Source organism: Silurus aristotelis, assembly GCF_946808225.1.
Source record: "Silurus aristotelis genome assembly, chromosome: 8".
NCBI lineage: Eukaryota > Metazoa > Chordata > Actinopteri > Siluriformes > Siluridae > Silurus > Silurus aristotelis.
The window spans coordinates 17,968,047-17,990,323 of NC_139581.1; the positions used below are offsets into that span (position 1 = coordinate 17,968,047).

Genomic DNA, 22,277 nt, shown 5'->3' on the forward strand with positions numbered 1-22,277 from the left:
GACTGCAATATTACTATACGCAATCTATAAGGTATAGAAAATGACCGCACACATTACTTTGTTACGAAATGATTTGCAGAACAAAAAATCTAATCACCATGCTTCTATTCATTTGGGATTCCTAGCTAAAATTCCAAGATAAGTTCTTCCTTGTATCCCCAAAGCTTGGAATTGCCAACAGTCTAATGACTACATAGACACAAGAGCAGTGTCCGTCATTTATAATAAAAACACAGTGTTTTCTTGTTTAATTATATCATAAACTTACTGACCTCTAGCATAATAATCTTTATACAAAAAGAGAATGATCTACTAATTTGCCAAAAAGAATACTCTCTATGTAGTAATCAATAACCACAATACAGCAATAAGGGAATGTAAAGGAGTTGCACTGAAAGCAAAAATTATCAGTTTGCAAAATGAATCCCATAAGTGCAAATTCATTCCTCATCAAGGAAATGTAATACTAATTCTAAAGCACAGTTCTGCTGTGATTTATATCTTATAGATATCTGCTGCCCAAATGCTGACATTGTATCAATATACATTGGATATTTTATCATTTCACTTCATTCTTAGCATATACTTCAATATATATATATATAAAATAAACAGTTATACCCTAAAACATTCCTAAACAACCTTGATCTTTTCTATTCAACATAAAATTAAATATACTTAAGATTTTCTAAGTCACGCTGCTTGACATATCATTTATATTGTATTTTACTTATGGATGTACAATGGATAGAAGAAGTCTACACATCCATGTTAAAAATGCAGGCTTGTTTTTGTGCTGTAAAAAAAAAAAACTTATTTATGCCAATATTTTCCACCCTTAATCAAATATGATTATGAAAATATGTAAAACATTCACGAGAGACAAATAGATTACAATACCCAGCTCGGATAAGTTTCTTTTTTTTCCACAAAAACACTGCATTATAACCTAGATGTATATACTTTTTAAATCCATTTTATATATAATCTTTAACTCCTATTAATTCAATAAAAAAATAAACAATTAAAAGGAAAAAAAATTATACAAATACATTGCATGGATACTTTGGGAGGTAGCATTTGCATGACAATATATTTAATAAAATTCAGTTGTGTGTGTGTGTGTGTGTGTGTGTGTGTGTGTGTGTGTGTGTGTGTGTGTGTGTGTATATATATATATATATATATATATATATATATATATATATATCAAAATATATGCTCCTTATGTGTCTGTGTGATAAATAGTACATATGTACTTCTGTTAGTTTATAATGCCTGCATAGGCATATATTTCTTTGATTTTTATATAAGCAAATATGATAAACTACAGAATAAATACTCAAAGGAAAAAAAACAACATCCAGACACAAAAGGTACACTAATTAGACTGGACACTTATATCATCTATTCATAATTCATATAAAACCAGCAGGATCGACACTTAATTGTAGTGTATTCATGCATAAAGCAAACATTACAAAATAAACAAATCAGCAAAAAAAATAAAAAATCAATCACATTACTAATAACTGTTAAATGAAATGGCCTGAGAGTTACACTATACATAAATCCACCATTTTTTCCTTAGGACAATCACAGGGTGTAACATCTTTTTTCACTTCTGCAAAAAGCCACAATATGGTTGACTGATGGCAGATGATTGTCAAGGATCACAGGATGCACTTTTGTTGACTTAGCAAAATTTTTTTGTGCTTTCCTTGTAAAGAAACAGGTGTTTACCAACAGTTAAGAGAAAACCCTATTCATAGTTGAAGGCAACATAAATGAAGAAAGCCATATGTACGACTTGGCAAAAAAAGCAAATCCGCACACACACTGAACAGTAATGTGAGCTGCAAGATGCCCTTCAAAATCCAATGTAATGTCTCTGAAATTCAAGGCAGTTCTTAAAAGCCTAGATGTTTTTCTTTCCGTTCTAGAATCATGTCTCAAACCTATTGTGGTATCTACGCAGTGACACAAATTATTCTACCAGTCAGTCATTTGGTCTTGGGTACCACTAGGATCTCATCCCCATCCTGAATGCTGTAGGAATGCAAGGCCCTTGTGCTATATTTCATTTCTTCAGGCCCGAACGTTGAGTGCATATCCTTGTCAATGTAGTAGAGGCGCATGTTATTGGCTGAGAGTCGCACCACTGTTTTCAGCCGTTTTTTCAGCTCGGCTACGGTCTGGTCCAGCCTGATGTTCACTTGCTCAATGCGGTCCTCACAGTGCACTTCTACCGTGGCGTGGCAGCGTGGCCGCAGGTCAATCTCGGCTAGCGGCGCCAACTTTCCATACTTGGTCACCAAAAAGTGGTATCTTTCACACAATGCACAAAAAAGAACATCATATGATGCTACAATCACAAGCTTAATTACAATTTAAGACACGATTTATAAAAAAAATAAAATAAAATATGTTAACATAATGAGTGATGAATATAGAGATATTGTACAGTATATTTTAAACAAATTGGGCATCATTTATCAAGTGCACACAAACAAATATATCCTCATACTTCCCTGAGAATTATGAAAATGTAGTCAGAAAAAAGTTAGTAATTTTCTCATGAACTAAAGCTTTTCTTCTAAATCTGCATGATTTTAATCAATTGTGCTGCAGCCACATGATTGGCTGAAAACTGCATTACAATAAACAGGGGTACTGGTGTACTTAGAAAATTGGCTGGTTAGTATAGTAAATAAATGTACCCCCATTCTAAAGGTGCTATACCTGCGAGGCAGCTCCCCTTCAGTGTGATCCCGGTAGTGACGAATAAAGAATCTCTCAGCATCTTCACGTTCCCCCTCTGTAACAATACTTCCGTTGAGGCAACTTACTGAAGGCAACCTGAGGCAGGAGCACAAAGGTACTTTAAAGTCCGGTTGGAAATAGCTAAACTTATACTAGTAGCAGAATGTTAATAAGAAACACTTACTGAGCTATCATGAGACTGCGCCTCTCTGTGTTAGTGCAGGTTTGCAACAGTGGAATTCCCTGCAATCTCACCTCCTCCAGCTTGGGGAGACAATTTAACTTCTCTATGTCTTCCCACTGACTGAGACCTACACATGCATGTAAGCAGTATCAGAGAGAGTTGGGTTGAGCTCTGTGGAGATTAAATTATTTTAAAATAAAACTCTTAATACATTTGTACATGAGATATATTGTGATATTGAGAAACTGTCAGCAGCACAGTAGTGTTTCATTAAAAAAACGTGGAAAAAGAAAGAATGTGTTCAGTTAAGTTCTTCTTTTTCTTCTTTTGGCTTCTCCCATTAGGGGTCACCACAGCAGATTCCCTTTTACTTACGCAGATTTACTCTTCTATCACATATTACTCCTGCCACTCTTCTTCACCCACTCCACCCTTCCTGCACTCTTTTCTTCACTTCTCTAACCCCCCCTCATTACTTTGACCCCAGGTACCTGAACTTTTCCACCTTCTCCCCCTCTTCTTCCTGCAACCGCACCACTCCACTGCCCTCCCTCTCATTCACACACATGTACTCTGTTTTACTCCTACTGACTTTTATTTACCTTCTCTCCAGCGTGTACCTACACCTCTCCAGGCTTTTTTCAACCTGCTCCCTACTCTCAACACAAATAACAAGAACATCCGCAAACATTATAGTCAATGGAGACTCCTATCTGACCTCGTCCGTCAACCTGTCCATCACCACTGCAAACAGGAAAGGGCTCAGAGTCGATCCTTGATGCAGTCCAACCTCCACCTTGAACCAGTCTGTCGTTCCTACTGCACACTTTACTGCTGTCACACTGTCCTCATACATGTCCTGCACCACCCTCACTTACTTCTCTGACACACCTGACTTCCTCATACAATACCACAACTCCTCTCTTGGCACCCTGTCATACGCTTTCTTTGAATCCATTCCCCTAAAGATTGTGTTCAGTTATAAACATAACTATCACTATACGATGACTTCATGTACCTCAGAGAAAAAAAAATTAATAAAAAGAAAAATTGAATAAAAAATAAAAAAAGATGATATATATCACATCTTTATTCTTCCCAGTTACTAGTTGTCATAAAATATTAGTAAACGAATAGGTGGGAATTGAAAAAATTACCAAACTAGCATCTAAGCATGTTAGGAAAGTTTGTATTTGTATAAAAGTACTTAAATCTCAGATAATTGTATTGTGACATTAAATATGATTCGATTGATATAATGTTATGATATTCTCCATCCCTATGGAATAACCATTAAAGGAAGATAAAGTCATGTAACAGAATCTATACCCGAGTTGTGCAGATTGATGCTACGCAAGTTAGGAAAGAGACGACGAAGATTGTCCTCCGATTCAAGAATGGAGTTCAGCTGGTTGTTAGCCAAGACAAGTGTGTGGAGAGAGGGGAACATGGTGCCGAACTTGCGCACCTCGCTCCAGTCCTGCAGATTGTTGTCTGTAATGTGCAGCAGACGCAGTGAAGGACATGGAGTAGCAGACGCAATCACTGCGCTGTACTCATTAAGGCACAGGAACAGTTCCTCCAATCTAGCAAACGAACATGAAAGCGGGTGAGGACTTTGGATTTATTACTGTTAGCTAAATCCTGCATAAACAATTTAGAAACTAAAAATGGTGTCGAATGATTTCGTGTTTGCTGTTAAAGATCCCTGACCTTCAGCAGCAAATAAATCGTGTCTAACAGTATTTGAGCAGTCACAATAATATGTTTGGAGGATCTTGCTCCAGAAAGCCAATGTGTCAGCTTGATAGTGCTGGGATTTTCTCTTCATTAGCTCAAAGCCATAGATACTGATACTGATATAAAGTATAGTCTAAATGTCAGGATTTATGTTATAGTTATTCAGTGTGCAGTAACATTGGATCATGTTTTCGGTCAAAAAAATGCAAAAGATTAGAAGTCCTGTAGTGGTCTTACTCAGGCATTTCTCGTGTAAACGTGTGAACAACATCCCAGGAAATCTGAGTGTTGTTGAGAACGAGGCGGCGCACTCTGGATAAGGCCTCAGCACAGTCTGACTCCAGCTCTGCATCACTCAGCGGGTTTGAACTAAGGTTCAGGAAGTCCAGGTTGGGAATGTTCACAACAATCTTACTGATCTGACCAATGACAAGTGACAAGCATTAGCGTTTAACATTGCAGCAGAAATTGTACTGGTTTGATATTGGCATAGTCATGACCAAAGAAAAGAAAAACAGCTACCTCATGCCAGTCTTTGAGCTTGTTATGGGATAAATCCAGTTCAACAACATGAGCACAAAAAGCTGCAATCTCTCCTTCATCCCCTGCATGGCTAATTCCACAGCCATTCAGGACCAGCACACTGGGCAGGTTCAGTCGGTCTGGTAGGGTAATAAGACATCTTGATTGACTTATCTCTAGACTTTATTCCTGTAATATTTACTGACTGAGCTCATATAACAACAGTGCTGACTGATTTTCACGAATAGCTGTCCTGAAATGGTCATACCTTTCATAGGAGATCCCTGATGGCCACACGGTACAACCACTCCCATGCCAGGGCCCCTGCGGTAGGGGAAGTTCTCTGGGCTGTATTTCTCACTAATCACCTCCATAAACGTGCGACGTGCCCCCTCAGGTGCCTCCATTGGCCCTGTGCCACACACCGTGCCAGCTGTTGCTGCCAAAAGTAAAAGGGCTTAGGTATGAAATTCGTACTAACATCTCAGTGCAAATTTGAACACAGCAGGACTTACAAATCAGTCTCACCTGTTGTTACGTGTAGTTTTACAAATCTGTAACAGCTTGAAGTGGCTGAACACTCACACGGGTCTAAGGGTCACCTGAGAAGCCGCTCTGCTCGCTGTACTTTAAAGGTGTGATTGAAAATACGGGAAGGGACTGAAGAAAATCCTGAAAAAGAATGGGATCAGTCTAGCTAAAGCAAACTTTAACTTTAGAGCTTGTGATTAAGATAAACAATATGAAGTGTTTGCCTCACAAACAAACAAGAATCCCGCGACTGGCTCTTCCTCAGATATGTGCGTTTGTTCGCTTACTTTTTAAACAAGATGTTAACTAGAATTAACTAGAAGAATAATAACTGGGTCATGCGAGGTGAATGAGAGTGAACTACTACAGTAACAAGTAACAAGAATGTTCAAATGTTTATTCAGCAATATCTGCTCTAATTAAATATCCATGAATGGTGTAGAATATCTTTTAAAATGTTCTGGTCTACTATCATGATAAGCTACAGAATAAGCTGCGTTCCAAGCATGCAATTATATGCCTGCATGGCTTGTGTTATTTTTTACATTGAAACAGACGAGCAAAGCAAAACGGACATAAATATACGTTGTAAACTAACTACATGAAAATTATTTTTGATTAACTATGTATTGCACATAGAATTACACAAATTTGTTAATTAATTAATTAATTAATGAATATTTATTTGGTCTTGAATTATTCTTTCATTTAAATATATTTAACCAGTAGTGAGAGTCTGTTTACCTTCTGGTCTTTTCATTTACTTTTTAGAAAGAGAAATTAGTTTATTTCTTTTCAATTCATGAAGAATACAACATGGTTCATCGTATCGTGCATGTACGAATTGAAAAGTGACCTAATATTTAAACCGATTTCGTTGTAGATATCGATACAATAAAAATCTATGAAAAATCGCTTATACCTTTTGTTAAACTATGTTGTCTAATTTCACACCTTGGTCCTGTGGAAATGTTTCGTTTCGCTGTGTACTACACTGTAAACGATGGACAACAATGACAACAAATACAACTTGTTTGAGTTGATTTATAAAAGAAATCTAGGTGTAGTGGGTAGAGCAACTACCTTTATAGACTGTATAAGCTCCGCTCACTTCTGATCTGAAACTGCTGTGACGTATCCACCTGTTTCCTGGGACTGCTGCTGTAAATACTATTAGGGGGATAACTTACGGAAGACGTGGCAGCGTTGACTGACTTGCACCAATATGTTTGGCTTGTGTGTGGTTTGTTTTAAAGGTGGGAATATGGTAAAAGGGTGTTAAAAAACTCAGGAAGATTGGCTATTCCCGGTTGCACTTATAACAGTGCTATAGAGTATACACAAACCCTTATTTATACTCTATTGATATAATACAGTAATTATAAATCCCACTTCATATTAGGTGTCTTTAAGGAATATATATTATATACGGAATATATATATATATATATATATATATATATATATATATATATATATATATATATATATATATATATATATATATATACACACACATTTTTTATTAATTAATTAATTTACTTATTTCATATTTTTCCCCCCAATGTTAGGTACGATACCAATTGATGCCATTGACACAGGCTGGCATAGGTTTCATGGTACGGGTAGGGTAGGGTAGGGTAATTTTGGATGTTATTACATGCAGTTTATTATAAGTTAATACAATGTAAAAACGCATTTACCCAATGCACAGTGAATTGTATCAAAAGATTAATTTAAATGTTAGTAAATAGTCTTTAAACACACTTTATTTAAAGTGGGTCCATCTAACCTCATCATCTTTTTTATTTTTTACTTAATTTACCAACCTTCCCCATTATTGCAGCTGCGTTACTACCCGAGAGCCCTGCAGTCTGTATAACACCTGACATTAACACCCAAGCTCTATGGTGTGACATATTCAGGCTTTGCCTTCGGCTGTACATACGTTTTTTAATTACACGAAATTATTTCTTACATCACTGAACAGCACACGACTGACTTTATTACCGTGAAGATATTGGTAAACCTCTGAGCTTTTCACATTTATTGCCTTACTGTCACGAAAAAACTGAATCGTTCCTCTATTAATAAAGGGACGAGTATGCTGATGTTGTCCTTTATAAGTTCCATCCAGCATGTGATTCCACATCTTGCTATGTATAAATGAATGAACGAGTAGCAACATTGCAGCGAACGATTGTTTACGTCGTACCGGAAGTTCCACCCATAGTTTATGCAAAGCCTCATGGGGCGTAGGAAACAGGTGGATTGCGTCTGCAGTTCTGCAATTAGACATAAAAAAATAAAGCATTTTAATGTTTTAGTTTCTCTTAGATTTTTTTTTCCGTGCATCCACGAAGAAACTGCAAAGGACTTGTTCTCAGAAGTTTGGTTCTGGAGTATTAGAAGAAAATATAACTAATGGTCCTATTTTATTTTTTCAGATTCTCTTTCTAAAATGAAAATTGAATGAAGACCAGTAGAAAGCAGTAATTTTTTTTTTGTGACTGAAAAATCTAATTAAACATAGTTTTAAAATAAATGCATTTAGATTTTTATGCTGATAGATGGCTAGACAAAAAAACAATCCCCTGTGGGAATGCTTTACAGAGCCAACACCAGGGAATGCAAAGTGCAATATTAGCAGTGATGTGGTGAAAATGGGAGCTGTAACAGTGTAAGCAATTACTGAACGTGTTACCTCACTTGTTTACATTTTGTGTGTTTAGCTTTTATAAATATTTTATGTAGTTGTACATAAATACCATCTGGCCGTGGTAGACACAAGGAAAAGTAGCATTAAAATTAATTAATTGAAGCACTTTTTTCATTTATTTTTAATTAAAAAATGTATAAATGTGATTTTATTTTAATTTATTAGAAATTTATAATGATAAGATTTATAAAATATTTTTTTATTTCTTAATTATTTTTTTTTTTTTTTAAGATGTTTTAGCAGACACACGGAAAAGTTGCGATAACACTAGTGAATATTTTTGAAGTACTTTAGAGAATCTGATATAAATATTATGCACAATAAATTTTTTGTTTCACCAATGTTCTGCATTTCTCTCTATTACTGTGATTACAGTGAGGAAAATAAGTATTTGAACACCCTGCTATTTTGCAAGTTCTCCCACTTAGAAATCATGGAGGGGTCTGAAATTGTCATCGTAGGTGCATGTCCACTGTGAGAGACATAATCTAAAAAAAAAAAAATCCAGAAATCACAATGTATGATTTTTTAACTATTTATTTGTATGATACAGCTGCAAATAAGTATTTGAACACCTGAGAAAGTCAATGTTAATATTTGGTACAGTAGCCTTTGTTTGCAATTACAGAGGTCAAATGTTTCCTGTAGTTTTTTTTACCAGGTTTGCACACACTGCAGGAGGGATTTTGGCCCACTCCTCCACACAGATCTTCTGTAGATCAGTCAGGTTTCTGGCCTGTCACTGAGAAACACGGAGTTTGAGCTCCCTCCAAAGATTCTCTATTGGGTTTAGGTCTGGAGACTGGCTAGGCCACGCCAGAACCTTGATATGCTTCTTACAGAGCCACTCCTTGGTTATCCTGGCTGTGTGCTTCGGGTCATTGTCATGTTGGAAGACCCAGCCTCGACCCATCTTCAATGCTCTAACTGAGGGAAGGAGGTTGTTCCCCAAAATCTCGCAATACATGGCCCCGGTCATCCTCTCTTTAATACAGTGCAGTTGTCCTGTCCCATGTGCAGAAAAACACCCCCAAAGCATGATGCTACCACCCCCATGCTTCACAGTAGGGATGGTGTTCTTGGGATGGTACTCATCATTCTTCTTCCTCCAAACACGTTTAGAGGAATTATCACCCAAAAGTTCTATTTTGGTCTCATCTGACCACATAACTTTCTCCAATGACTCCTCTGGATCATCCAAATGGTTATTGGCAAACTTAAGACGTGCCTGGACACGTGCTGGTTTAAGCAGGGAAACCTTCCGTGCCATGCATGATTTCAAACCATGACGTCTTAGTGTATTACCAACAGTAACCTTGGAAACGGTGGTCCCAGCTCTTTTCAGGTCATTGACCAGCTCCTCCCGTGTAGTTCTGGGCTGATTTCTCACCTTCCTTACGATCATTGAGACCCCACAAGGTGAGATCTTGCATGGAGCCCCAGTCCGAGGGAAATTGATAGTCATGTTTAGCTTCTTCCATTTTCTAATGATTGCTCCAACAGTGGACCTTTTTTCACCAAGCTGCTTGGCAATTTCCCCGTAGCCCTTTCCAGCCTTTTGGAGGTGTACAATTTTGTCTCTAGTGTCTTTGGACAGGTCTTTGGTCTTGGCCATGTTGGTAGTTGGATTCTCACTGATTGTATGGGGTGGACAGGTGTCTTTATGCAGATAACGACCTCAAACAGGTGCATCTATTTTAGGATAATAAATGTAGTGGAGGTGGACATTCTAAAGGCAGACTTACAGGTCTTTGAGGGTCAGAATTCTTGTTGATAGACAGGTGTTCAAATACTTATTTGCACCTGTATCATACAAATAAATAGTTTAAAAATCATATATTGTGATTTCTGGAATTTTTTTTTAGATTATGTCTCTCACAGTGGACATGCACCTACGATGACAATTTCAGACCCCTCCATGATTTCTAAGTGGGAGAACTTGCAAAATAGCAGGGTGTTCAAATACTTATTTTCCTCACTGTATATCATATTGGCCTCATATGTTCCAATCAGCAAAATTGCTTTCTCAATATTGGCATTGTCCCATTTAAAATGCCATATAATAATAATCATTATTATTATAATAATAACCTCCACTCTTCTGGGAAGATGTTCCACTAGATTTTGTAGTGTGGTTGTGGAGATTTGTGATTAATCACCTACAAGGGTTTTACTAAAGTCAGGTACTGATGAAGGGTGAGGAGGCCTGGAGTGCAGTCAGCATTCCAGTTCATCTGAATAGGGTTGAGGCGAGAGTTCTATAGAAGGCCACTCAAGATCTTCCAGTCCAACCCATGTAAACTACCCACAGGAAGCTCGCTTTTTGCATAGGGGAACTGTTATGCTGGGTCACATAGTTAAAATGAAGAGAAAATTCAAGCCTACCAAACAATAAGGCATCCTATACAATAGTGTGCCTCCAACATTGTGGTAACAGTTTAGGGAAGAACAGCCTATGGATGAAAAAGTCAAGTGTCCCAATACTTCTGTTTATATAGCATATGCATAAATAATAAACACACTTCAGGAAATCCATTCTGTGTCAAAACATTCATGGAAAAAAAAAGTACACGCTCCTTGAATTTGCTTCTAATAAGGAGTGGGCTAAAATACACTGTTTTTTCTTTTTTTTGAATATTTTTTATCTGTAGTCAATCCAACCTCATCGATCGATCGAATATCAAGTGTTGAATTGATACCAAGTTTTAGCTGGCACTTTTATGCAAAGCGATTTAGGAAGAATCTTTCTGAAGGATCTCATGTCTAAACCACTGGGTCACCAGTCAGTTGCTGAGGTTGTTACTAAGTAATTCAAAACAACCAAAGACAATATGCTTTAAACACACGCTGTATCTATGCTAAAAAAAAAACAATGTCTGTTAACAATATACAGTCAAAGCATTAAGTACTGAGGATCAGACTCATTATAAATATATATTTCCCTTTCTGGAAAAGATTGGACACCCATCATATATACAGTACAGACCAAAAGTTTGGACACACCTTCTCATTCAAAGAGTTTTCTTTATTTTCATGACTATGAAAATTGTAAATTCACACTGAAGGCTTCAAAACTATGAATTAACACATGTGGAATTATATATGGAATTATATACATAACAAAAAAGTGTGAAACAACTGAAAAATTTCATATTCTAGGTTCTTCAAAGAAGCCACCTTTTGCTTTGATTACTGCTTTGCACACACTTGGCATTCTCTTGATGAGCTTCAAGAGGTAGTCACCTGAAATGGTCTTCCAACAGTTTTGAAGGAGTTCCCCTTGTTGGCCCTTTTGCCTTCACTCTGCGGTCCAGCTCACCCCTAAACCATCTCGATTGGGTTCAGGTCTGGTGACTGTGGAGGCCAGGTCATCTGGCGCAGCACCCCATCACTCTCCTTCTTGGTCAAATAGCCCTTGATGCCTTCAGTGTGACTCTACAATTTTCATAGTCATGAAAATAAAGAAAACTCTTTGAATGAGAAGGTGTGCCCAAACTTTTGGTCTGTACTGTATATATTCACAGTCTATATATTAGTCACCCACTGATAGTGTCAGATCTGTACATCTCTCCTATATTAATTTATTTATTGAATGTCTCCTGATCAGCAAACATGCAGAAGGTCTAATTAAAGTAACTTTAATGGTTAGATTACATTAGGACAATATAGTATGGCTAAAAAAACGTGAAATCAGTAAACACTAGATGAGGTAAAAAGCAAACAGATCAAAAGAATACAATAAGCATGCAAGAAAGTCTGAAGAGGCCATGTATTAAGATTCAATTTTTCATTCTTGTTTTCTCATGATCATTATTTAAACTTATTGAGCTCGCAACTGAACTCAAAAGGTGTTATATTGTGATATCCATATAGGAGGTCATATGTAGAATGTTCCATGTACTTACCATATTTTGATTATAGAGCAGCAAAATCTTATATATTGTCAAATGGATTCTAATAACAATATTAATTTTCAAAATGGTGAATGAAATAATACACAAGCTGCAATAGCTATCATTATTAATAATTAGTATATTATTATTATAATATAAGCTAAATATATATAATATTAAGTGTATAATAACTCATTATGCGACTTATTTGTTTTATTGCTCAGCAAATCTGTGCTCGATTAAGGTTTCTTTTCTTTTTTTAACAGTTAAATAGGTATCAGATGTTTGAGAACCTATACTGTAAAGTACTGTATTAGCATTTCATGTGGAGATGAAGTGTTGTAAGATTTTCTCACATTGAAAACTTTATATTCTTATAACTTTTCTTATTTTGTTATTTTAATTTGGAGAAAATGTTTTTGTGATCATAAGAAAGAAATGATAAATATAACAAACCAACAAAAAAATCATGCACGGCCTTAGAACTTCCATAAGCATGAGATAAAAGGCAAGTTAGACAATCTACATAAACAGTAGTGTTCCTCCAGGTTCTCTGGTTTCCTCCCATTACTCACAAACATTCAAGTTGGTAAAAATGTGTATGAGGATGTGCCTGTTTCTCTGAGACTCTGAACAGGAGCAAGAGGTAACTGTATATGAATGAAAACCTATTTATAACTGGTATATGCTGACTCATATCTGATATCATCGAAATAATATCAGGTATTAATATATAGTTATCATATCAGTCGCAAGATATCCAGTGTCTTCATTTGAACAGCTGGAATGGTCTGGTCTCGTCTGGACTTAACCAGCATAACAATCCAGTGCCGTCAGGTTCCAGATTCAGTTTGTATCTGATATCTGACAGCTTGCCTTTTATTCGACTTGTTAAAATAAATAATGTTATGCACCAGAGGCTATAGACTTACACACGTGAACCAGTAGCATTAGCTAGCATCGCTTTTGAGGAATACTAAAGTAAAGCCAACCAGCTAGTAACTAGACGTTTGGCGTGCTGACAAGGTCAAAAATCAGAGTATGATCGAGTTACAGATGCATGGCCAGATGTGCAAACCTGCCGTGTGCGCGTGCGTGAGGGTAAATCAATAAGCCTGCCAGAATTACAAACAGAACCATTACTCAACACTTCACAGCACCGATCTCACACAGTACACCAACAACAGCAACTAACAACAACAACAACTACTACAGCCAAAACACATGGAAATAAACTGGTTATAATGGTCAATATATTTACTGTCTCGGATCCGTTCCTCCTCGCTCTCGTTATGAATGTTGCAGCCGTCACACCGAGCTACCTATACAGGAAATGACGTCACCCAACCGGTGACGTGACCTCGGGCTACAAAACTAAACCTGGATACAATTTACAGCAGACTACAATTTATTTATTTGTTTGTTTGTTAATCATTTACAGAAAATAACCCTTACGTAAATACAAAACGTATTTTTTTTTGCACAAATTTATTTTAAGCAAATGTACTTCACTTTAAATACATTCTTAAAAAACGTATAATAAAATAATAATATTATTAAAAAGAATAATAAAATGTGTCAGTTACAGTCAAGGTTCCTCCCTTGAGGTCAGTGCAATGGTACATTCAAGTACAGTACATTCAGCACTTTTTACCTGAAAAGATGTATATAACCCAGGAAAGATACATCGACAAAGAAGAGTATTGAAAAAGCAGAATTATAAATATTTAATCTAAAAGCATATATTTCCCTTTTTTTTTTTTTTTTTTTTTTTTACACATTCATTGTGCAATTCCATTCAATTCAATTAAAAGTCGCCATCGGCTTGCTCATCAGGGACAAACTTACACATAAAGAACATCTTATTCATCCTTTATTACCACATTATCTGTGTAAAGCTGCTTTGAGGCAATGTTCATTGTTAAAAGTGCTATACAAATACAATTTTATTGAATTGAATTGAACTGTACAAATATATTTACCAACATGCACCTATGTCAGTTCAGCACTTTTCATCGACTGGCCACATAAAGTGACACTGATTTATTTTCTACAAATCAACAATACACACAAATAAAGAAAATGTAATTAAAATGAATATACTTAACATTTTCACAAAGTGTTACTAGTATTAAAGCTTCTGTAGACTAATATGCAAGCACTGTGCATAAATTATGAGCTTCTCTTTTATGTCCTTAGAGTATGTCTACTTTATGTCCTATAACAGCACTGTCTCCCTGTTCATATAGCTTACTTGTTTTATTTATTACGCAAAAAAACGAATTTATAAAACTACATGACTAGTATCTAAGTGAGCATACTTTATCAGTGATGACTGTCACCAATAGAACCTAAATATTACATTTAGAATTTTAATACAGTTATTATGATTTTCGGTTATAGTACTTAATGGATTATAATACCAAATGATAAGAAAACCATTTATATTTAAAAAAAAAAAAAAAAAAGGCCAATACATATTAACCTAGGTCAGAAAGCTCCAAGAGTAAGGTTTGTTTGATGTAGTGCTCCATTTCAATGCAATTTAATTACATTTTAGTCATATAGCATTTTAACAATGGGCATTGTCTTAAAGCAGCTTTTGGGAGTAAAAGAATGTATAAGCTTGTCCCTATAAGCAAGCCAGTACTGACTGTGGCAAGAAAAAACTCAGAGATGGAATGAGGAAGGAACCTTGAGAGTAACCAGACTCAAAAGGGAACCCATTCTCATCTGCGAGGCACCAAATGTTCATTCATTATAGTTTATCATTGTTCATCATTCATCACATGAAGCAACCTGTGGTCCTGAGCCATTGTAGTAGACTGGTGACATAAACAACAGTCCAAATCCATCCTCAAAGCTCCCGTGTTGCTTTTTGATTTTTCATGGATCCCCAGGATGTTGATGTGAAACTATCCAACCGTTTATTATAAAACAATTTCAAATGCAAATATGAACTTACTGATACAAAAAAAGTTGTATTGTTTACATGAGGTTTGACTACATGAAAGCCATATGGTAACAACATTTCACCAATTATAAGGTGAAGGTTTTCCAATTTTGAAACAGCCTTAAAAATATTCCTTAATGTTTTCAAGAACCCAGCAGTGACTACAGGGAGAAGAAACAGGGAGAACTTGTAGTAAAAACTGCATGACAGCAACCTAAGCTATCCTGGAAATGTGCCTCACTATGGCACAGTTTCAAATGCACCCTAAACATAAAAGATCTATTTACAAAGAAAAAAGGACTTATTCTAAATAATTTCTAGATGTTTTGTACAATACACATTGGCAGTTTGTACATAAATAAATGCTTATTTTTCTAAAGGCCTCGTTTATGGCTTTATACTTTTTAAAAAATATTTTATTAAATACCTCTTTTGAGGCAATTGCTTTCTGACAAATAAATGCCATTTTCCCCTTGTGTTTGTTCTAGATTTCAACCCATCATGGGACAGCTATTATATTTTTCTAATGGTTAAAATGGCAATAGAGACCCTTTGGGGCAGGATTTACACTGCCAGGTAAAGTCTAAGCACATTTTCAGTTAAGTAGAGGCAGTGGACATGGTAATTAATAAAAAAAACTTTGTGTCTGCCAAGACTGTTTAGTAGCAAGTAATTTGAACTCAGTTTAATAAATATTTGCGAACAAAGGCAGCATAAATACTGAGAAATGTATCAAACTAGATGTAAACAGATTTATTCATAAATCTTTTATGGGAGCAATTATACAGAAATCTGGTATTCATGAATATACAGTAAGTTTGCATCCAATTATTGCTCCTGAGTGTCTGTAAATTCATAAATGAGAAGACTGGTTGGCTTCAAATTCATACAAGTCATCAAGTTAATCAAGTTTAAGTATCTTATTTAAATATTTTAAATGCACAGAAACCAATTAAATGAATTTTTTGGCAAACCCATTTAATTAAGAGTTACCACAATCAGTTTATTTTGCCTTAAGATGGAATATAGTTTATACTATTATAGGCCGAATAATAATAAAGATTTTTTTTAAACAATTTATGTTTTAGGAAAGGTCATTAAAGGTGACAGGTGAGAAATCCGGTTTTATTTAGATGGGTTCCGATCACATCTCATCTAAATTGTAAGGCAAACATAAACACTCAGATGTTAAGGCAGTTAGCATATAAGCATGAACAGTACAAGAAAATCAGAATCACTAAATACAACACTTGGTAACTAGTAGCCAGGCCACAGATTATATATGAAGTGCTTAACTGTGAGGTTTACAGTATGTGTGTATTTATGTACTGGTTTATGATTTAGTGTGATGGTGATAGTGAACATGGCAGAGTCTGTGTACACTGGGTGTTGTGGTTGGTGTCAGCCATGCTTGCAGGCTGTGCGGTGTTCTGTTTTTCAATAAAAACAAAATAAACTTACACTATAAAACCAACACAGAAAATATCCAACGCTTTCTGTATATCTTGTGCAGTTCTGGAAGATTACACACAGGGGGATGTGTACTCAGTCTCTGACTGGTCACCTAAATAAAAGAATCAGTAAGTGGTAGAAATTCAATCAAATACCAGAATTTAAACGACACAACCCTGAGAAATCTTACTTGTATGGTAGTAATCATAAATTTCGATCTGAGCCGGCTTGAGATTTTTCACAGGAAGCACCTGTTTAATGTGCAGCACATAGTGGATAGGAATGTTTCTTCGGAGCTGTTAGAGACACATCATGCATCATATTGTAAACACACTTTGTCATATCTGTCTTTGTGCGTGTATTACAGAATAAACTCATACTTAATAATGACAGATTCTTCTACTATGTTCTCTCACCTCTTTGATATACATAATAAGATGGTCTTCTGTGGAATCAACACGTTCCACCAAAATGCCATTTTTCAGCTACAGAAACAATGTAAAAGTGATTCTATTGGTTAACTATTGAACAGCAAAAGCATTTAAATATTTATTTTAAATGTACTGTATATTACTGAAATAGTAGCAACACTACTACTCCTTACTTCACCAGGATCTGCTGTAAACCCTGATAAGAGTTTTATGTCCACAATGATCAGTTAGTGCTGTTTAGCTCCCCGTTATATCTGGAAATTTAAAACAAACAAAACAAAACAAAAAAGATAGTACTCAGGAACTTTAGCAATAATATCAGATCATAGAAGTCTGATCAAAAAGTCTGATGGCAGAGACTTCTTTTATATTTTTGTTATATATTTTTTGGAAGTTTGGTATCACAGGGTCCTATGTCAGGATTAACTTCCTGTTTAACAAAACCTAACAAATACAACTCTGCTGAACTTCAGTAGATTTTTTTAGGCTAATATTTCTCTCTTACCTCCTACAACTCTTGATTTGTAATATTAATTTGATACATTGTACCTAGACATAACCATCATTTGAAGGTTTTAAGTAAATTTAGTTATGTAATTAAATTTGTGCATTTATTACAATTATTAAGGACATTACGGTAGAGTTTCTGATTGGAAAGAACTAAGGGAAATTTATGAGTAGGACAAGCTAGGCTAAGCAGGTTGAGTTTTATGCTATAATCAGTTTAACTAATTAAACTATGAGTAAACTTCAGAAATTTATTTTCAGTCCGCTGTACATTTTTTAATAATGCTACAGCATACACTGTGTGTATATATTATAAAGATCAACCAGGCATAGAATTATGACATTAGAACATTATGACTTTTGAGTGAATAACACTGATTATCTCTTCATCATTGCACCTGTTAGTGGGTGAGATATTATTAGGCAGCAAGTGAACATTTTGTTCTCAAAGTTGATGTGTTAGAAGCAGGACAAATGGGCAATCATAAGGATTTGAGTGAGTTTAACAAGAGCCAGATTGTGATAGATAGTCAACTGGGTCCGAGCATCTCCAAAACTGCAGCTCTTTTGGGGTTTTCCCAGTCTGCAGTGGTCAGTATCTATCAGTAGTGGTCCAAGAAAGAAACAGTGGTAAAATGGCAACAGGGTCATGGGCAGCCGAGTGTAATGGCGGAGCGACCACCCCTGAGGAGAGCCGGAAGGGGAACACGGACACAGCAGGACCCAGGACCAGAACACTTCCCAACGCTGCGGCCAGTAACAGAGCAAAACCCCTGGCGTCGCCCGGAGACGGAGAGACGTCACCTATGGGGACCAGGAGCGGTGTACATTCCAGCACCGCGGCCCGAAGCGGAGCGAAACCCCCGGCGTCGACTGAAAACAGAGAGACGTCTCCTACGGGGGCCAGGAGCTGCACGAGGCACTCAGGGGAGGCTGGAGGCAGAGCAACGCCCTCAGTGGAAGCCGGAGGCGGAGGAATGCCTTCGGCAGAGACTGGATGGAGGAGGACGTCCACCACGGAGACCTGGGGCTGACCGACGACATCCAGGAGGGCCGGGAACGGAGCCCTGTCCACCATGGAGACCTGGACGCCGACTTCGGCGAGGACCGGAGGCTGAGCGACGACCACCCTGATGTCCTGGAACGGGACGATGTTGTTTCGGATGGTCTGGTTAGGCGCTCTCTCTCCCACCTGTAAGGGAGAGACAACCCTGGTGACTGCCGGAAGCGGGGTAGAGCAGTTTGCGGGGCTTACCGGAAACGGAGCCCCGTTCTCGTCGAAGGCCGGAGGCTGAGTGAAGCCCCTGGCGGACCGCCGAGGCGGAGCCACCTCCACGGCAGGGAACCGGAACTGGAAGGTGCCTTCGGTGCCGACTGGAGGTTGGAGGACGTCCCCGGCAGAGTCAGGAGGCCGAGCGACGCCCTTGAAGGCCCCCTGGAGCGCCCTATCCTCCTCTGAGGAATCTGAAGGCCTGGCGTCACCGTCAGAGGGACCGGGAGGACCGACGTCACCTCCAGCGAGTCTGTAGGGTGAAACGTCGCCGTGGGAGGAGCTCGGGAGCGGGTCGTCGCCGTGGGAGGAGCTTGGGAGAGGGACCTGGCTCTCTAAGTGCTCCTGGTGCGAGCCGTCACCTTTTGGGAGACTGTAGGGCGAGCCGTCGCCGGTGGAGGAAGCCAGGGGCAGCGGTTCGACCTCCCTTTCGCATTCCCGGAGCTGAGGTGAGTGCTCTGAGGTTTCTTTAGGCGAAGAGGAGATCTGTGTCGTAGCCTCGCCTTCAGAGTGCTCGTAGGGCGAGTCGTCACCTTCTGGGAGACTGTGGGGCGAGCCGTCGCCTCCGGAGGAAGCCAGGGGCAGTGGTTCGACATCCCTTTCGCAGTCTCGGAGCTGAGTTGAGAGCTCTGGGGATCCTTTGAGTGAAGCGGGGCTCTGAGAGGTAGCATCGCCTTTAGGGAGACCGTAGGGTGAGCCGTCGCCTTCGGTAGAGCCCAGAGGCATCGGGACGACTCCCCCGTTGCAGTCTCGGAGGCGAGCTGTGTACTCCGGGATCCCATTGGACGAAGAGGTGTTCTTCTTGGGATACTGGCGTGGAACTGAACGCTTCTGGAGATTCTGGAATGAAGCTTGACTTTCTCGGGAGTTCTGGGACAAAACCGAGCTCTCGGGGACTCTCTGGAGCGGAACCGAGCTCTCGGGGACTCTCTGGAGCGGAACCGGGCTCTCGGGGACTCTCTGGGACAGAGAGGAGCACACTGGGTCGCTCAGGGACAGAGAGGAGCACACTGGGTCGCGCAGGGACAGAGAGGAGCACACTGGGTCGCGCAGGGACAGAGAGGAGCACACTGGGTCGCGCAGGGACAGAGAGGAGCACACTGGGTCGTGCAGGGACAGAGAGGAGCACACTGGCGGAGCCTAAAACTGGGCGTGGCTCCCTGGCGGTGCCTGGAACTGGGCGTGGCGCCCGCACGAGGCTCAGTGCAATCGGGCTCATCCCGAACACCTGGGATCAATCCCAGGCCACCTATAAAACTCCCTCACACACACACACACGGGTGGTCGGTTATTCTGTCACGCGGCGAACACGGAGGCGGAGGCAGAAGTAGAAGCCGGCGTCTTTATAAAATGAAGAAGGCAGAGCCAAAACAAAACACCCGCAGAGCGGGATAAAACCGGCAAAAGGCAGTTCCTTGGGTAATGTCCGCGGTGAGGCGTGGAGGAAGCGCAACGCGGAGGCAGCGACGGAGAGGCGTCGGAAATCCGAGGTGCGCTGGGGAAGAAAGCCGTCACCGTGGGGAAAGCGGGGAATCCGGGAACAGAAGGTGCGTAGCGGGAAAGGCTGACGCGGAGAAACACCACCGGGAACCTGCACAGACACACACATGAGCATAACCACGTACATGTAATAACTGACAACCCGTGTGTGTGTGTGAGGGAGTTTTATAGGTGGCCTGGGATTGATCCCAGGTGTTCGGGATGAGCCCGATTGCACTGAGCCTCGTGCGGGCGGGGCATGCACGAGAACCGGAGCGAGGTGCGGCCGGGAATCCCGGGTTATGACAGCCTCCGCAGGGGGCGTGGCAGGGGGATTCCTGACAATTTCATCTTAGAGATGCACTAACCTGCACTGACACACAGGTGGAGCCATTCACATCAATGCTGTATTTCCCAGAAACATCCCGCAGTGATTTTTCTTGGTACAGTAGCTTGTTGTTCTGGTTCAATCTGCTGATGGTACAGTTACTGTGCTAGAGCCGTCTAAGTTGAACACCTTAGTGGAGTACAGAGCTAGAGCCTGGAGGGCCACAACTGTGTCCTTATGAAAAGAGAAGAAAAGTATGTATTTACAAAAAGCATAATATATGCTTGGTAATCATCATAAACCAAAACCTTTATTTAAAAGTGACCCCACTTTCAATAACAGCACACCTCTTTTGGGAAAAAATCTTTATAAATCGTTTTCCATTACTGAGGTCAGATTATTATGGTAAAAGTGCTGTTCTTTTTCTAACTTCGCTCTGTGTTTCACTATAGGAATCACTTTTGGCGTGACCAACTACGGAAGCTCTTATGACACCACGTCTGTCTTGACAGACAGGTCAAGAGATCAGGCTCCGCCCCACCTTTATCCCTCAGGTCGACCCCTCCTAACATCATTTGCGCTTTCTTCCCGTGAGGGACTACACTAAGCTCTCTCAGCACTTCCAGTTCTCGGCTGGTTTCGCTTAACTGTTCATCGTGCGGGCCGTCATTGGATTCCGCCACCGAACGCGAGGTCAGTCGTACGGAATCGTGCTGAGTGACGTCACGGAATAGTGTCCGCGTCGAGGCGAGCTATTCCTATTCCAACCTGCTGGGTATTAAGTTACACGGTAGGGACGTAGTAGCGTCAGGCAATTACAGGCTTAGTGCGTCAAGGCGAAGCCTTCGGAGGGCTAACTTCCCTGCGAACATCGGCAGACTAACGTGTTGTGACAAGTCTAATATTCCCCGTACTCAGCCATGTCGACGATCATCCCCCCCACCAAAGGGAATGAGTCGAAGATCAGGGAGGTTGCATCCCGCCCGTGTCCATCATCATGTGGAGCAACCATCTCGGGCAGGGACCCTCACCCGATGTGCATCACGTGCATGGGCCCGGAACACGCTCAAACGTCGCTCGCGGACCCGCAAGCATGCGCTCACTGCGCGTCGATGCCGGTGAAACATTCGGAGAGATGGCTGAGAGTAGCGGTGGCTAACCAACAGGACCCGTGTCTGTCCGGCGCCGCCGCGAGGTCTACGGCCGTCGAACATCAGCCGCGAGCTACTACGAGCTGGCCGGGCCTGATGGAGGCCGAATCGCTGGTCATGCCGCCTCTGTTTGATAACCTCCTCGCGGAGGATGAGGAACGACCGTGCAACGAGGACGCAGATGCGAACTCAGATCTCCTCGACTTGGATATGGAGGATGAGGATGAGGATGAGGACGACAGTGGTCCCTTCCCGGCCCAACAGTCGAGACCCCAGAGCGCGGGCAATGCAACTTTACAGGCTGAAGGTAACCTGCACGAGGTATGCAAACGAGCCCAGGACGCGGAGGGAGCG

General features: G+C 39.8%; 1 protein-coding gene and 1 pseudogene across 6 annotated transcripts in view; both read right to left on the reverse strand.

Moving 5' to 3' along the window:
- Positions 1–1,302: 1,302 nt before the first annotated feature.
- On the reverse strand, positions 1,303–13,683 carry tbcela (tubulin folding cofactor E-like a). 5 transcript variants are annotated; one of them, XM_083547631.1, is made up of 11 exons: positions 13,614–13,680; positions 7,799–8,025; positions 6,663–6,734; positions 5,738–5,881; positions 5,478–5,648; positions 5,210–5,349; positions 4,925–5,106; positions 4,277–4,533; positions 2,948–3,074; positions 2,743–2,859; positions 1,303–2,328 (listed from the first exon to the last, which is right to left on the reverse strand). In XM_083547631.1, exons 5-11 carry the CDS (start codon positions 5,614–5,616, stop codon positions 2,004–2,006), a joined length of 1,287 nt encoding a protein of 428 aa, XP_083403757.1. In that variant the 5' UTR covers positions 5,617–5,648; positions 5,738–5,881; positions 6,663–6,734; positions 7,799–8,025; positions 13,614–13,680; the 3' UTR covers positions 1,303–2,003. The 5 variants fall into 5 exon arrangements, with proteins under 5 accessions (XP_083403757.1, XP_083403761.1, XP_083403758.1 ...); XM_083547635.1 differs by lacking the exons at positions 6,663–6,734; positions 7,799–8,025 and having other exon boundaries at positions 5,478–5,642; positions 13,614–13,683; XM_083547632.1 differs by lacking the exons at positions 6,663–6,734; positions 7,799–8,025 and having other exon boundaries at positions 13,614–13,683.
- A 2,726-nt stretch (positions 13,684–16,409) lies between these two features.
- Positions 16,410–22,277, reverse strand: part of LOC310730581 (alpha-2-macroglobulin-like) — a 30,830-nt pseudogene continuing 24,962 nt past the window's right edge. Inside the window, exons 29-36 of the transcript XR_014538393.1 lie at positions 20,813–21,006; positions 20,266–20,556; positions 19,268–19,865; positions 18,409–19,150; positions 17,362–17,442; positions 17,174–17,242; positions 16,948–17,053; positions 16,410–16,869 (exon numbers count right to left, since the gene is read on the reverse strand). The product of XR_014538393.1 is annotated as an alpha-2-macroglobulin-like (transcript). The remainder of the gene's footprint in view (positions 16,870–16,947; positions 17,054–17,173; positions 17,243–17,361; positions 17,443–18,408; positions 19,151–19,267; positions 19,866–20,265; positions 20,557–20,812; positions 21,007–22,277) is intronic.

Excerpts from the sequence above, each read along its gene's own strand:
- tbcela (XM_083547635.1), bottom strand. The coding sequence starts at position 5,616 with ATGGAGGCACCTGAGGGGGCACGTCGCACGTTTATGGAGGTGATTAGT. Across the intron at positions 4,534-4,924 it reads TTTACACGAGAAATGCCTGA|ATTGGAGGAACTGTTCCTGT; the intron begins GTAAGACCACTA and ends TTCGTTTGCTAG. Across the intron at positions 2,860-2,947 it reads CGCAGTCTCATGATAGCTCA|GTTGCCTTCAGTAAGTTGCC; the intron begins GTAAGTGTTTCT and ends CTCCTGCCTCAG.